Source organism: Orycteropus afer, unplaced genomic scaffold (assembly GCF_000298275.1).
Source record: "Orycteropus afer afer isolate SDZICR_OR568_19922 unplaced genomic scaffold, OryAfe1.0 scaffold00008, whole genome shotgun sequence".
Classification (NCBI taxonomy): domain Eukaryota; kingdom Metazoa; phylum Chordata; class Mammalia; order Tubulidentata; family Orycteropodidae; genus Orycteropus; species Orycteropus afer.
The window spans coordinates 8,191,493-8,205,462 of record NW_006921595.1 but is presented as its reverse complement, the minus strand read 5'-3'; the positions used below and the strand labels follow the sequence as shown (position 1 = coordinate 8,205,462).

The following is a 13,970-nucleotide window of genomic DNA, read 5'->3' as shown; positions in this document are numbered from 1 at the left end:
TATTAGAAGCTAATCCTCCCACCAGAAAGGGGGTAAGGTTCATAAGGCTGATTTAAGTTCAAATGTAGGTTAAACAGGGGGAAAAAAAAATTGGAACAGTTTCTTAAAAGAACCATCACTTTCAGGCATGTTGGAGGGATTGATAACCACCACTGACCTGTAGAGAGCTGTGACTTTGGAGTGAGGGAAGTCTGCATTAAATCTTCTCTATGCCTCTTAGCAGATCTGTATTAACTTTTCTTACCTAGACTAGTTCAATATCATCCTAAATGGTCCTGCTGACCCAGTCTCTATCCATTTCAATCTATCCTCCATAATATTATCACAATCACTTTCTAAAATCTGAGTCTGTTCTTACAGCCATCTGCTGAAAGGCCACCTTCTAGATGAAATCCTAAGCATGCCCTTTATCCTCATAAGGTCGATCTGATTTTAATCCACTTTTTTAGCCTTCATTCCCTCACTCACTTCATGCTCCAGCCTTGATTCCAACCTTGACCCCACACATGGCCTTTTGTAACTCAGAATCTCTGCTACTTTCCTTCCTGGCATGCCCCTTCTATCCTTCATTGACAAACTCATACTCACACTTTAAGGCCCAATAAAATGGACCTTCTTCCACTAAGAAATGTTCCCTACTTCTTCTACGCTGGGTCACCCTTCCTTTGTGCTCCAAAGACATTTTACGTAAATCACTTACTAGACTGCACAATTTCAGCAATAGTCTCAATCCATTTATTTGCCCCCACTTCTCCAACACATGCCATCCTCTCTTCCTCTCACTGATATCCACATAAAATAAACTGTGATAACTTCTAAAGTAGGAATACCTTTGGATCTCCAGTGGCTAGTATCCACCAAATGTCAAATAAATGTTTGTTGGTTGTTGTTGTTTTGTGCCATCACATTGGACCCGACTCATAGCAACCCTTCCTTGGGTTTCCAAGGCAGTATCACTACAGAAGTAGATTGCCCAACCTTCCTTCTGAGGAGTGACTGGTGGGTTTGAACAACCAGCCTTCTGGTTAGCAGTCAAATGCCTTAGGCACTATGCTACCAGAGGAAAATAAAATAAAAAAAGAATGAATAAGGGAGTGAAAGAATGAATGTCTTTAATGGAAGTGTGGACATCTAGGACCTAAGAAGTTTGATGAATGAGACTTCTGACAATCAAAGGAAGAGGAAGGAGATAAAAAAGATGGATGCTATTTCATAAGTGATAAAATATGTGCTGTATTTATTTGTTACTTATGGCCCCAAACAGCTATGAATAATAAATACAGACAATATTTATGGGTATAAAGGTAAGTGCATTATTTATCCTAGAGGCTGGAACTACTACTCTAAGTCATTACTATCTTGATGGGTCAATATGTTTTTTAGCACACATGATAAGGTAAGAAATGTGAACTATGTATCTGTCAAATAGTAACAAAGCACAGTTTAACCTAGTAAGTGGTATCAACTCCTTCTGTGCCTCTATAAACCATTTATCTACATCCTACTCATTTTGAGGATTATCGTTTCATATATCTAAATAGCTCTTTACAAAGCATGGGAAAATGGTTCACAAATACAGTGAATAAGGCCGTATAAAATCAGCTGATTTCACAAAAGAAAATTAAAATTTTATGTGACATAACACTTTTCTGGAAAGAAAAAGATATAAAGGGAAGAAATCAGGATCATGCCAAGCAAGCAATTAAAAATCACCTAAAGACAGATTTTTAAGAAAAATTCTCTAAAAGAAATGGAACTGGCCTAGAATTCCAAAGGAAGCAGCCAGAAGAGAAAATAGATCTGAAATGTCACTAGAAACAGGAGGCTTCATACTAACAGATAAGGAATAGTTTAAGAAAATAGGAACCAGAACTTTAAATATCACATGAAAAAAAAATGTTAGAAGTGTAATTTTGAAAAACAGGGGTGGAGGTGGTAGTACAGGCTGCATGGATCACAAACCAGTTAAAATACAAATGACAAAGAATGGCATTACCAAGAAGTCTCATCAGATAAGAATGAAAATGAGAATTTAACTAAGACCCCCAAAAATCTAACCAGAATTTCTTTATTGAGTATTAGCTTTTAACATCTACAAAGGACTTCTGGTTAGATGGAGGAATAGGCAGACAAGCAACAAAGAAAAGAAAACCAATTGACAGAGATACAGAAGATAATCCTGGAGGTCTGAGCTTTGAAAGGAACTATACAGAAGCAGATTAGGCACCAACTAGTGGAAAAAACTGAACAAAAACAGTTAGAACAGAGATGGTCAGAGCTGTGGACTGTCAGCTACTCTGGCAGGACCAATAGCCTGAATGTTTCCAAGTGGTGTTGGTACCTGAAAATTGACCTAAAGATCAGCCCTGGTCACCAAGGGATGCAGTGACAACTGCGCTGGTGGCCGATGACTAGGAAGGGAAACAGCAAGGAGGAAGACAACCTGAGTTGTCCAGAGGGCGCAGCCATTTTGATTATTTATAAGTGGTGGCCATTTTGAATATTTCAAGTGACCAAGGAGGTAGCCATTTTGAATGTTTACAAGCGGTAACCATTTTGGATATTTAAAGTGACCGAGGGCGCAGCTATTTTGAATCTTTACCAGTGGCAACCATTTTGGATTTTAAAGTGATAGTATTCTCATTCAGATTCCAGGGACCTAACAATAGGCTCTGTTTCCCAAGGTCAGCAGGGACATATGAGAGGCTGACAACAGGAAAGGAGAGAGGTGGTGTCAACTAGTGAATAGATGAGCACAGCACAGTATCCTGCTTGCGTAGATAACATTCAAACAAAACAAAGAAAATGAAAATCACAGGAAAGTCACTCCAACATACAATTACCAAATAACACAAAAACGTCACAATGCCTCAGAGACAACAGAGCATCAGAGTTCACACAAAGAAGCAAGATAAAGCAGCGGAAATAAGGGACAGGGTACAGACCCAAAACACATCCCTGAGGAAGATGCAGCATTGGAACTCCCTGATAAGGAATTCAAAAGAATTATATTTAGGTATCTTCAATGAATTGAGAGACAGATCAAGGAAAACATAGAGAAAACCCTAGAACAATTTCAAAAGACAATTCAAGAACAAAATGACAAAATAAATGAAAAATTAGAAATGATACAAAATCTACACACAGAAATCCAGAAGATTAATACTAAATTTTCAGAAATAGATAAGACATTGAATGGGTAAAGGAGCAGAATTAAAGCAATGGAAGACAGAATTAGGGAGATTGAAGGCAAATACCTGAACACTTCTTTGGAAAGGGATAAATCATAAAAAAGATCAAAACAAAATGAAGAAAGCCTAAGGTGCATGTGGGATACCATCAAAAGGAATAACCTACGTGTAATCAGAATTCCAGAATAGGAAGAGACAAATAAAACCACAGAGAAAATTGTCAAAGATTTGTTGGAAGAGAATTTTCCTGGTATGATGAAAGATGAGAATATATTCATTCAGGAAGTCCTACGAAGCCCAAACAGGAGAGACCCCAAAAGAAAATCAGCAAGACATATCATCATCAAACTTACTAAAGGCAAAGACAAAGAAAGAATCACAAGAGCAGCATAGGAAAAACGAAAAGTTACCTACAAGTGGCAACCAACAAGACTAAGCTTGGATTTCTTGGCAGAAACCATGCAGGTGAGAAGACAATGGGATGGTATATATAAAACAATGAAAGAGAAAAATTTCCAGCAATAATTATGTACCCAGCAAAACTGTCCCTCAAATATGATGGTGAAATCAGTACATTTCTAGATAAGCAGAAATTAAGGGAATTTGTTAAAACCAGACCAACCTTACAAGAGATGCTAAAGGGAGCCCTTTGGACAGAGAAGCAACAACAGTAAACAACAACTGACCATTAACACCCATGATGATATAACCCAGAAACCAATCCAGCTATGGAAGTATCCAAAGTAAATAAGCCTACAAGATTGTAAACAGGGAACCAGAGACACCAATTGACAAATGAGGACAATTATAAACAAACAAACAAACAAAAAAAACTGTGTCATTACAGAACTTCTAGATGGTAGGGAAGTCAAGACAACTACAAGATAGAAAAGACTGTTCTAAGCTTGGGAAGAAAACTATAAATCACAGAGTAACCTCAAAGAAAAATGATAAAACCTTCACATCAAAAAAGAGGACCAGCATAAATATTCAGCAAATACTAAAACAATAGCAATGAAGGAAGTGATAACATGATTCATAAACAAAACAAACTCAGCATAGAAAATTATATGGAACAAAGAAATCGACACCACGATAAAGCACATAACAAAAATGACAGCAACAAATTCATAATTGCTGATAATTACATATGTGGCAAGGGACTTATCTCTAAGATTTACAGCGAAAGAGTGGATGATTAAACTATGGTACATACACATAATGGAATCCTATGCAGCAATAAAGAATAATGTAGAGCCTGCAAAACACCACATAATATGGATGAACTTGGAGGACATTATGCTGAGTGACATAAGTCAATCACAGAAGGACAAATATAGTATTAGTTGGTTGTTGTGTAGGATCAAGGAAAGGTCTGTATATGGAGGGAAACTTTCTTTGTTGGTTGCCAAGGGTAGGAGAGGAGGGATGGGGAGGGAACACCGCAAATAAATAAATACATACATACATACATACATACATACATTGACCCAGGTCACTTTAGTTTTGTTTATTTCACTGTACATAAATTATATTTCAATAAAATGCATTTAAAAAAAAAAAAAAGATCTACAAAGGAGTTTAAAAGGAGGCTACTTCTTTGTGGAAAGGTAAGATTTTGATCTAAATTCATAATACTATACAAAATTATGTTTTTACAATAGTAACACATTTACGACCTATGGTAATCATAACTGAACTTGAAATCTGAGTTTTCTCACAAAATCAGCTACTTACCCTTAGCAGAAGGAAGACTGCTTCCTGTTACTAGTGGCTTACAGTTTACACTTCAATGATGTCATTATTACAATTGAGCAAATTATAAATTAGTGACAGAATGCAAACGAGTCACTAAGTTAACTCTTCATTAGTTAATTGCATTAACTAAAAAGTGAGACCAACTTCTTGCATTATGTAAGTATATCAAATTTATCTGAGATACAATAATCTTATCTGCATACTTTTATAATGGGGGAGATAAAAACTACAAATAATGTCAAATGAAACATAAATTCCAAATGACAAACAGTAAGTAACAATTGCATAGGAAAGCTTATATTCAGTGATACTGGGTTTTTCTTTGTCTTTTTTCTCCTTAAAATGCCCTTTCTGGAAATGAATGTTACCTATTTCTATATGACCCTCACTTTACAATATACAACTTTTAACCTGCCTTTCCTAGAAAAATGTTAAAAAATAAGAAAGCTTATATTCTTAAAATTGTCAGTATCTTAAGGTTTTACTTGTCCAAATAACAAATTTTAAATTACGTAAACTATGACTAACAGATTTATTAATGAGCAAATGAAGTTACAAAATGTATCTTATTGTTTCTAAATTAATAAAGTGACAATAGTGGTTAAGGACAGGGACTCTAAACATACTGCTTAGGTTCAAATCCCAGGTATGTGATTTACTAGCCCTGTGACCTTGAACAAGTTACTTTACCTCTCCATCCTCACTTTTCGTGATAACAGATAAATATAGGTAGTAATATATAGTACCTATCTTATAGAGGTGTTGTGAGTTAGACAAGTTAAGATAGCTAAAGTGCTACTAGCACATAGTAAACTATATACATGTTTGCAGTTGTTATTTAAATCTGTAAACACTGAGAAAAGTGTTGCATATATCTGATTTTTTAATCTAGCTTTTTCCTTTAAAATATATGTGGGGGAAAAAATCTTCTGCTGTGTTCAAAACTCTTACAACCCTGTGGTCTTAACTCTTCCAGAACCTTTACAACTCTAACCTGGATGACAAATACCCAGGTACACAGATAAAAGTTATCTTATTCTCTTTCTTAATTCAGTAAAACACTATTGTGTTAACTTTTGGGGGGCATTTTAAAATTCGGAGCATTTGTCAAAGAATGAAATAAAACTATAAATTGATCTTTGATTACAATTTTTAAAAATTCTCAGCTGTTCTTTTTCCATTGTCTTCAGTTTATAGAGTATGCTCTGTACCAAAAAAAAAAAAAACAAAAAAAGGTCAAAAAAAAAAAAAAAACAACCTCATGCAACAGAAGTTGATGATTAAATATTAACATTACCTTTATCACTTCCATAATAATAGAATACTGTTTTACTGAGAGCACACCACCGTTTCTGCCATTCAAATCCCAGAAAACTGTGATCTACAATAAAGGGGGTGGGGAGATCAGTTTAGGTAATATACATCGCATATACAAATGTACATAAAGTCAGTTCCTTGTATTCAAAAGGAAATGTTAGTACACTTAATGTTCTTTTTAGCTCTAAAATTTTCTGACTAATTAATTGGTTATCTTCTATTCCAAAACACAAAAACAACAACAATAACAAGGCAAAGTTGAAAGGATTAAGTAAAGCAGGATGGGGCTGCCACACTTATGAGATCAACTGACACAACTAACTAACTTTCCAGACAGGGAGAGTCAAAATAGGCATCTGACTATACAGCCTTGAGACAATTATTCATCTGGGTCTTATTTTCTCATCTGTTATGAAAGGGAGGGGGAGGAGTTGACCTAGATTATTTCCATTATCTCTTTTGGCTTTAAAATTCTGCTAAGAAAAGCAAATGGAATATAAATAGAAGGGCCCAAAGGGACTACTTGAGAAATAGACAGAATGATAATGAAGAGACTTTCTGCTTTTCATTTCCTAAATCATAGAACCACCTCCATATTTCATTTCCATTATACATTGGTGTTGAAAGAGTGAGACCATATGGTCAACTCCCAATTATCATAGCCAATGGAGAGGAACACTGAGATGAATAATAGAAAATGGCAGACAATATGCCAGGCTTGATCTGAACCACAGCAGACATGGCGTATGCCAGGTCAGGTGCAAGGTAACCTGCTGCTCAGCCGTGTGGGATAATGGTGGGAAATCCCATCCTTGAGAAAACAGTCATGGCCCACAGCTTTCCTATAAGAAGCAGGCAACAGCTCCTGAATCACTTATAAATAACCATTGCTGACAACTAAAAACCTGAGCAAATGTTTTGTTATTAAAACTTATTTAAAGCTAAAAGCTGTATATTATGGTTTAGAAAATGTCATCCAGGTTTTCTTACAGTTTTAAAACTCTTCCCAAACACCTAAAGAGAGTATCATGTGTATACTACAAAAAATATTTTATCTAAAAATAAAACCATTTTCAGATTTTTCATTAGTATCTTACAGTCTAGTTTACCTTTTCTGCGTTTTTCAAGGTAGCCAGCCTTTAAAACAAATGGAAGATCCTGTGCTGCAACTGGAGGAAACTGATTTCCTGTGGGAAGTAGAAGAGAGAGAGGAAAAAAAAAAGTCAGTAGTTAATCCATTTTAGGGGGAAAAAGTCAGATCTCATTAGATTCAGTGTTACTTTTAATTACTCAAATTCCTGAAATCCAAGGCTCTTAGCTTTGTTTCAGATCCATTCCATAGACTAGTCCCTCTTCTCCTCCAGCAAAAAAAAAAAAAGTTCTGTACTCCTATGTCTTAAAATATTAGTCTCTCAAAATATAGTAATAACATGTAACTGAATGATCTCTCAAGGGTGATATTGTTTGATCTACTGAGTAGAATAAAAAATAATTTTCCCAAAAAAATAAATGCTAAAATTTGTTTCTCTGAGTCCACAGCAAATATTCTCTCTCCCTGCTTGCACTCACAGAGGAACTTCATAGATGTTAAAATCAGTGAATATGCTTTAGGTTTTTCTAGGGCATTTAAGAGTTCAAAACTAGATAGACACACAGGGGAGAATTATGTACAAATATTCAATATCTAAAAAAACTTAAAGGTTAATCTAAAATTTAAGTCAATTAGAAATTATATATTTGCAGTCATGGATGATATTTTACTCAACAATTTCATAAGTATTCAATATTTTTGTAAATTTCTTTAGAAATACAATACAGTTTATCCTCAGCATTTTGCTAAAAGTCTAATAAGTAAGAACAACAAATCTAGTGAAAGTTGCTGTGGAATATACCCAGTGGAAATAGTTTCAAAATAGCTTATAATAAAAAAAAGTATTTTGATAATAGGTTTATTATATACAAATTCATCACAGAATTACTAGGGTTTTTTTTATTTTTTTAAAGTCTCATGAGGATCATAGCAGCTAGAAAATCATAGACATTTTCCTTAGGAAATAAAGCTTAAAATTAAAGCACTAATTTTAGTTTCCTGGTAAATCAATTTCACTCAGTAAATATAAAATTTTAGTTTCCTGGTAAATCAATTTCACTCAGTAAATATAAAACAATATAATTAAAATACACTTTAAATAAAGTACTGATTGTGAAATACATATAAAATTCTAAGGAAAGCCAGCGTAGATAACTGAATAGCTCTTCAATAGGCCATGGTTCTCTTTTCATTAGAAATTGGATTCCTGAGAAAGTATGTTATTTACAATAATATTTTTGAACATAAAAATAAAGATCACATGCAGAAATCTTATATCTATGTGAACAAATCCTACTCAACCTCTAAACTATAATGGCATAGTTTGGTTGTTTTAAAAAAAGAAAAGAAAAAATAATGAACAGTAGCATTTTCGTATTAGCCTAGGGTATACAGTTAAAAAGTAAATATGTTCAATAGTGCTATAACACAGAAATATCAAATACTAGCTAATATAAAACCATTTTGGAAGTTTTTCTTTCTAAACGAAATTCATAAAAATTAAATGCTTACTTCTCCAACTAAGAAGACCATACTTTAAATCCTAAGGAAGTGTACTGGTGTTCAGGCCTTCACAGGCCTATGGCATTCTTAAGTCAATCACACACAATATATATTCAAGAAGCATCATATAGATGACATTTCAGAATGAGAATGTGAACATATTCATTATATATTTTGATATTGTAGATCATGAAAAACATTACATGTAGTTTATCCACAGTGATAAAAACAAGAATAATCACTGCAAGCATCCTAAAAATAGCTGTGTGTCTTTAAGATTATGGAAACAGGGAGGGGGAATGGAAGTTATTGTTTAAAGGGTACTGAGTTTCTGTCTGGGGAGATTAAAAAAGAAAAAAAAACCTTTTGGAAATAGATAGTGGTAATGGCTGCACAACATAGTGAATGTAATTAATATCACTGAGTTGTACATTTAAAATGGCCAATTTTTGTCAAATGGATTTTATATAATAAAAAAATTATTAGTGAAAAAAGGGAAGTGGTGGAGGGAAAGGAGAAAAAGAATTAGAATTTACTAGGGCAAACATATACATAATTTATCTTTTGTTTTAAGAAAAATGTTGACTAAAACTCTACCTGATAAATCACAATAAACTTTGATATCATAGCAATAGTTACTTATTCTGAATTCTAAATTCACTTTTCTAATGGAAAATATTTTCATTCCCTAGAAGGAAAAAACTGAGATTTCATTTTTCTAAATATTAATTGCTATTTATCCAATATCTAGGATTTGTTTAATAGACATATGAAGTTAAAAGACCAAAAATTTATAACTGGTAACCTCTTTAGATATTTTCCATTTTAAGTTCTTAGAAAAACTTTTTTAAAAAGATCTGTGCAGCATAGTAAATTACTTTGTGTGGCTTTTCTACCCATAAGTCTTTGTAAACTCCAAGGTGGGATTTTCTATGAGCAACTGAGGAGCTCCTGATTGCTGAAGCTATCCACCTGGGTTATTTCTGTTGGGCGTGGCACAAAACAATGTTCTGGGAGGTTCTCACTCTCTCTCAGGTGCTTAGAGTTCTGATGCTATGATTGGCTAGTTTGACCACCCTGCCGGGCTCAAAAGGAGGCCTCCTAGAGGCAGAACTCTCTCGGACTGCTGGTTGAGGAAGATGTGCTGCCGAAAGAGACACGCGCTCCTGAAAGAGAAACGTGCTGCTGGGAAAGAGACGCAAGAGACACGCATTGCTGAGTGAGACACCGAGGGACCAGCACTGCTGGGAAAGAGACTGTGAGAGACTGTTGGCTGAGGGATGGTGGGCTGGAGAGAGAGACTGAGCATTTTTCCTGAACTCAAATTGTAGCCTGGTGCTTCCCTAATAAACCTCATAATCTGTAAGTTCTGTGTGGCCACTGTAGCGAATTATCGAACCCAGGAGAGAGGTGGTGGATGCTTTGGAAGGAACGGTTGGAGAAAGGGCTGGAGGGAGGCAGCATGTCTGGCCTTGTAGGAATAGGCCTTGGGTTACTGCTGGTAATCCTGTCTTCCTCTTGTAAAGTTAGAGGAGGTCGGAACATGTGGCCTCCTTGTCGTTTTTGCAATCTGTATATGGCAGATGAACACAACACTTTTGGATGGCAGAAAGTGAAAATCTGCTACAGGATACAAAAACCAGGAATTTCCCTTTTTAAAAAAAAAAAATCAAAAACATGAATTCTCACATCATTTATACCTCATACCATGTTACAGATTGAACTGAAGTTTTCCCCAAAAAGGGTATGTTGAAGTCCAAATCCCTGTACCTGTTGATGTGACTTTGTTTGGAAATATGGCTTTCCTTTTGTTATCAGTTAAATTAAATGAGGTCATTTAATTTAGGCCTACGGCCCTAATCCATTCTAAGAAAGAGAAGTACGGACAAGAAAACAGTCACACCTAGGGGAAGGTACCATGTAAAGATGCATCCACAAGCAGTAAAGAAACAGCAAAGATCACCTGCCTGCATCAGAAGTTAGGAGAGAGACGCAAAAGAGTTCTCCGAGTCCTCAGAAGGAATTGACATGGCCAGTCCCTAATTTGGATTTCTAGCCTCTAGAACCCTAAGACGATGTGTTTCTGTTCTTTAAAGCCACCCACTTTGTGATATTTTGCTTTGGCAGCCCTAGGAAACTAAGACTCACCATTATACTAACAATGATCAAGAGTACGCCACTACTTAATAAAATTCTGATTGGCCCAAAGAATTAAGACTACACGAATGTAGGTACAACAGTAGATGAGAAAAGGCGGGTAAGGCAAATGTAACCTATTCAGCAGGCAACAATAAAAATCTGCCAAATGTGCTAAACTATGCAACACAGTCAATTACAGAACATTCCAGTGAATTCACAACTAACATTATCAGCTATTTCAATCAAAATTCACACTCCTGTCTCAAAAATACCCTTAGCACTAGTCCAAGTCTTTTGGCACATAGTAGGCACTTCAAAACTCAAACCTACTGCCATTGAGATGATTCCAACTCATAAAGACCCCCACTGGGTTCCCAAGACTGTAAATCTTTATGGAAGCAGACTGCCTCCTCTTTCTTCTGCAGAGTAGCTGGTGGGTTCAAACCACCAACCTTTTGGTTAGCAGCCAAATGTCTGTAATCACTACACCACCAGAGTTCTCCCAATGTTACTTAGAGAATGTTAATCAGAAAGACAGAAAAGCATGATCTGGCAACTAAACAAGTTAAACATTGCAGTTATTTTAAAAATAATTAAGAGTTCGTTTTGGTCAAGTGAAAGTGGCTGAGGGAGAAATAATATCCTAACTAAAACAAAAACCAAACCAAACACACTGCCGTCTCGTCGGACCTGGCTCATAGCAACCCCTCCTTGGGTTTCTGAGGCGGTATCACTATGAAAGTAGATTGCCCAACTTTCCTTCCAAGGAGTGGCTGGTGGGTTTGAACCACCAGCCTTCTGGATAGCAGAAAATTTCAACACATACTGTATGACAGCCCATATGTACTGCAGAAGATTATTATAAGGGCTTGCTAAAGTGGTCAGACGTTTTCAATACGCCGAATAAATAAAATATATACTGAGAAAGACTAGTTTTCTTTTTATAAAATGATCTTATATCTCTTATATGATAGTCCTATTTGTCTAAAGCATCTCAAAATATTAGACATTAACACTAACACCCTACAAGACTAACACCCTACAAAGGTAAAAGCAAGAATGGGTCTTCTTGCAATCTACAATTTGGGAATGTGAAACATACCAAATTATAACATGGTCAAAATGAATTCAAATAAAGTATTAAGTGCCTACTGTATCCCTAGCAACTCAGTAGGAAAAAAGAAGTAGAGGAATCCAAATTTTCTCATAGTTAGGTTAGCATGTTATTCATAAGGTCACTGTTTTAAAAAGTTAACTCAAGAGTTGTAAAATCTTTCTTGAAGCTTTTGCCTTTAAAACAAACTGTACATGATGGACATGGTCCACCAGCAAGCAAAAGGTATGGGTTCCAGAACCTGAAAAATAGAGTTCCAAAGTATATAAAATAACAAATTACCTAGAAACTAAGGTATTACTCAATCTTGGAAATTAAACTCTTATCTTTTTTTTCATGGGGTATAGGATGAAAAACACAGAAATGCTTAACTGCCTGCAATATATTTAACAAATAAGTTTACCTAAGAAATAGTTCTAGTGATTAAAAATAATTTTATCTAAATGAAAAAAAATAATAAAACTTATTTTCATTTCAGAGCAAAATATGAACTCTGTCTCCAGCAAGAAATATCATTTAGGCATATTTCAGGTTGGCTGGTTATAGAACCAGTCTTTGCATTAGCAGAGTAGACAGTTGCAATTCTTTATGTAGCATAGGCAAAGGTAGAAAAATACGTCCAGATCAAGAATGTTTTATTTGGAAGGAAAAGCCTAGAACAGCATACAAATCCTTTGAGTAGGAGATGAGGAGGAGAAAGAGAAGGAGAAACAGAGTTTTGAGAAGGGAGAGCAAAAGCTGAAGGTGGAGAGAGGTCAAGTCATCCTTCCTTTTTTTTCTTTTCTCAAACTAATCTAAGCAAACAAACTTTAATTCACAACTGTGTCCAGTACTGGGTGCCTCAATGCACTATTTCTAGGCCTCCTCCAACACTTACTGTTGTTGTTGTTATGTGTCTCCAACACTAACATGTCTTTTAATCCACTTCTCCCCTCACACACACACACATATTAAATATATCCCAGGCTGACATCTCTTTAAATGCACCTATTTTTCTAAAACTTAGTGTGAAGTACCACTGCCAAAGAGCAATTTAAAGTGAAGAAGACTTTATTTGTAAAAAATCTGTAAAAGATTCTAGTTCTGGAATTGACTTTTTATTCAGTTTCCTTTATGCATACTTGGTTCATATGGGAGTATGAATAGGTGTCAAGGGATATAGTGATACAGAGACCCTTTCAAAATACACATCTGTTTTTCATTACACTCTTTTATTTTTTTGATATGCAACTTCAGTGACCAATTTAAATGCTAGACTCCTAAGAAATCTAAATTCTCATTGCTACTATTTTATCATTAAATTATTTTAAGATTATGGATTTTATTGCATTAATATGTTCGTATTTTTTAATGATTATTCAATCTAGACATTGTACAAAATTCTTCCTACATTTGTGACCCTCACCTTTCCCTTGGAAGCCTCAATTTTCCCTTTGTTACCTGGCATCTGTATAACTTTCATCATGAACACTAAACTTTCACCTAGGATGATTTTTCTCACCACCTTTACACAACTAAAAATTATTTTCCCCATACATTGAAAAAGAAAGAGACATTAAAGATTGTTTTTGCTCCAAATAATTTTCACTCTGAGTCAGGAGCTTGGTCTATTCAGCTAAATATTCTTTCACCACACTACATGACTTTTTTCCTTGAAATGAAAAAAGGTAAGGATAAATCCCTCAACAATATCCCTTTTTTCCTTCTCAATTAGTAATGAATAAAAACACCCTCGAGTTTATCTACACCAAAATTCTCCATTTTTCACCTGATAGTTCAGATGAGTTTCTTAAGCTGACACCACTCCCACCCCCACCCCCAGGGGAGATTGTGCTTTCTTTTTCATTTTCTTAACTCA

At 35.2% G+C, this 13,970-nt stretch overlaps 1 protein-coding gene across 1 annotated transcript in view; it reads right to left on the bottom strand.

The window, feature by feature from the left end:
• SKAP2 (src kinase associated phosphoprotein 2) overlaps positions 1–13,970 on the bottom strand; it is a 231,751-nt gene that overhangs the window by 77,053 nt on the left and 140,728 nt on the right. The window contains exons 5-6 of the mRNA XM_007945727.2: positions 7,376–7,453; positions 6,247–6,330 (exon numbers count right to left, since the gene is read on the bottom strand). Of these exons, the coding sequence (XP_007943918.1) occupies positions 6,247–6,330; positions 7,376–7,453 (162 nt within the window). The remainder of the gene's footprint in view (positions 1–6,246; positions 6,331–7,375; positions 7,454–13,970) is intronic.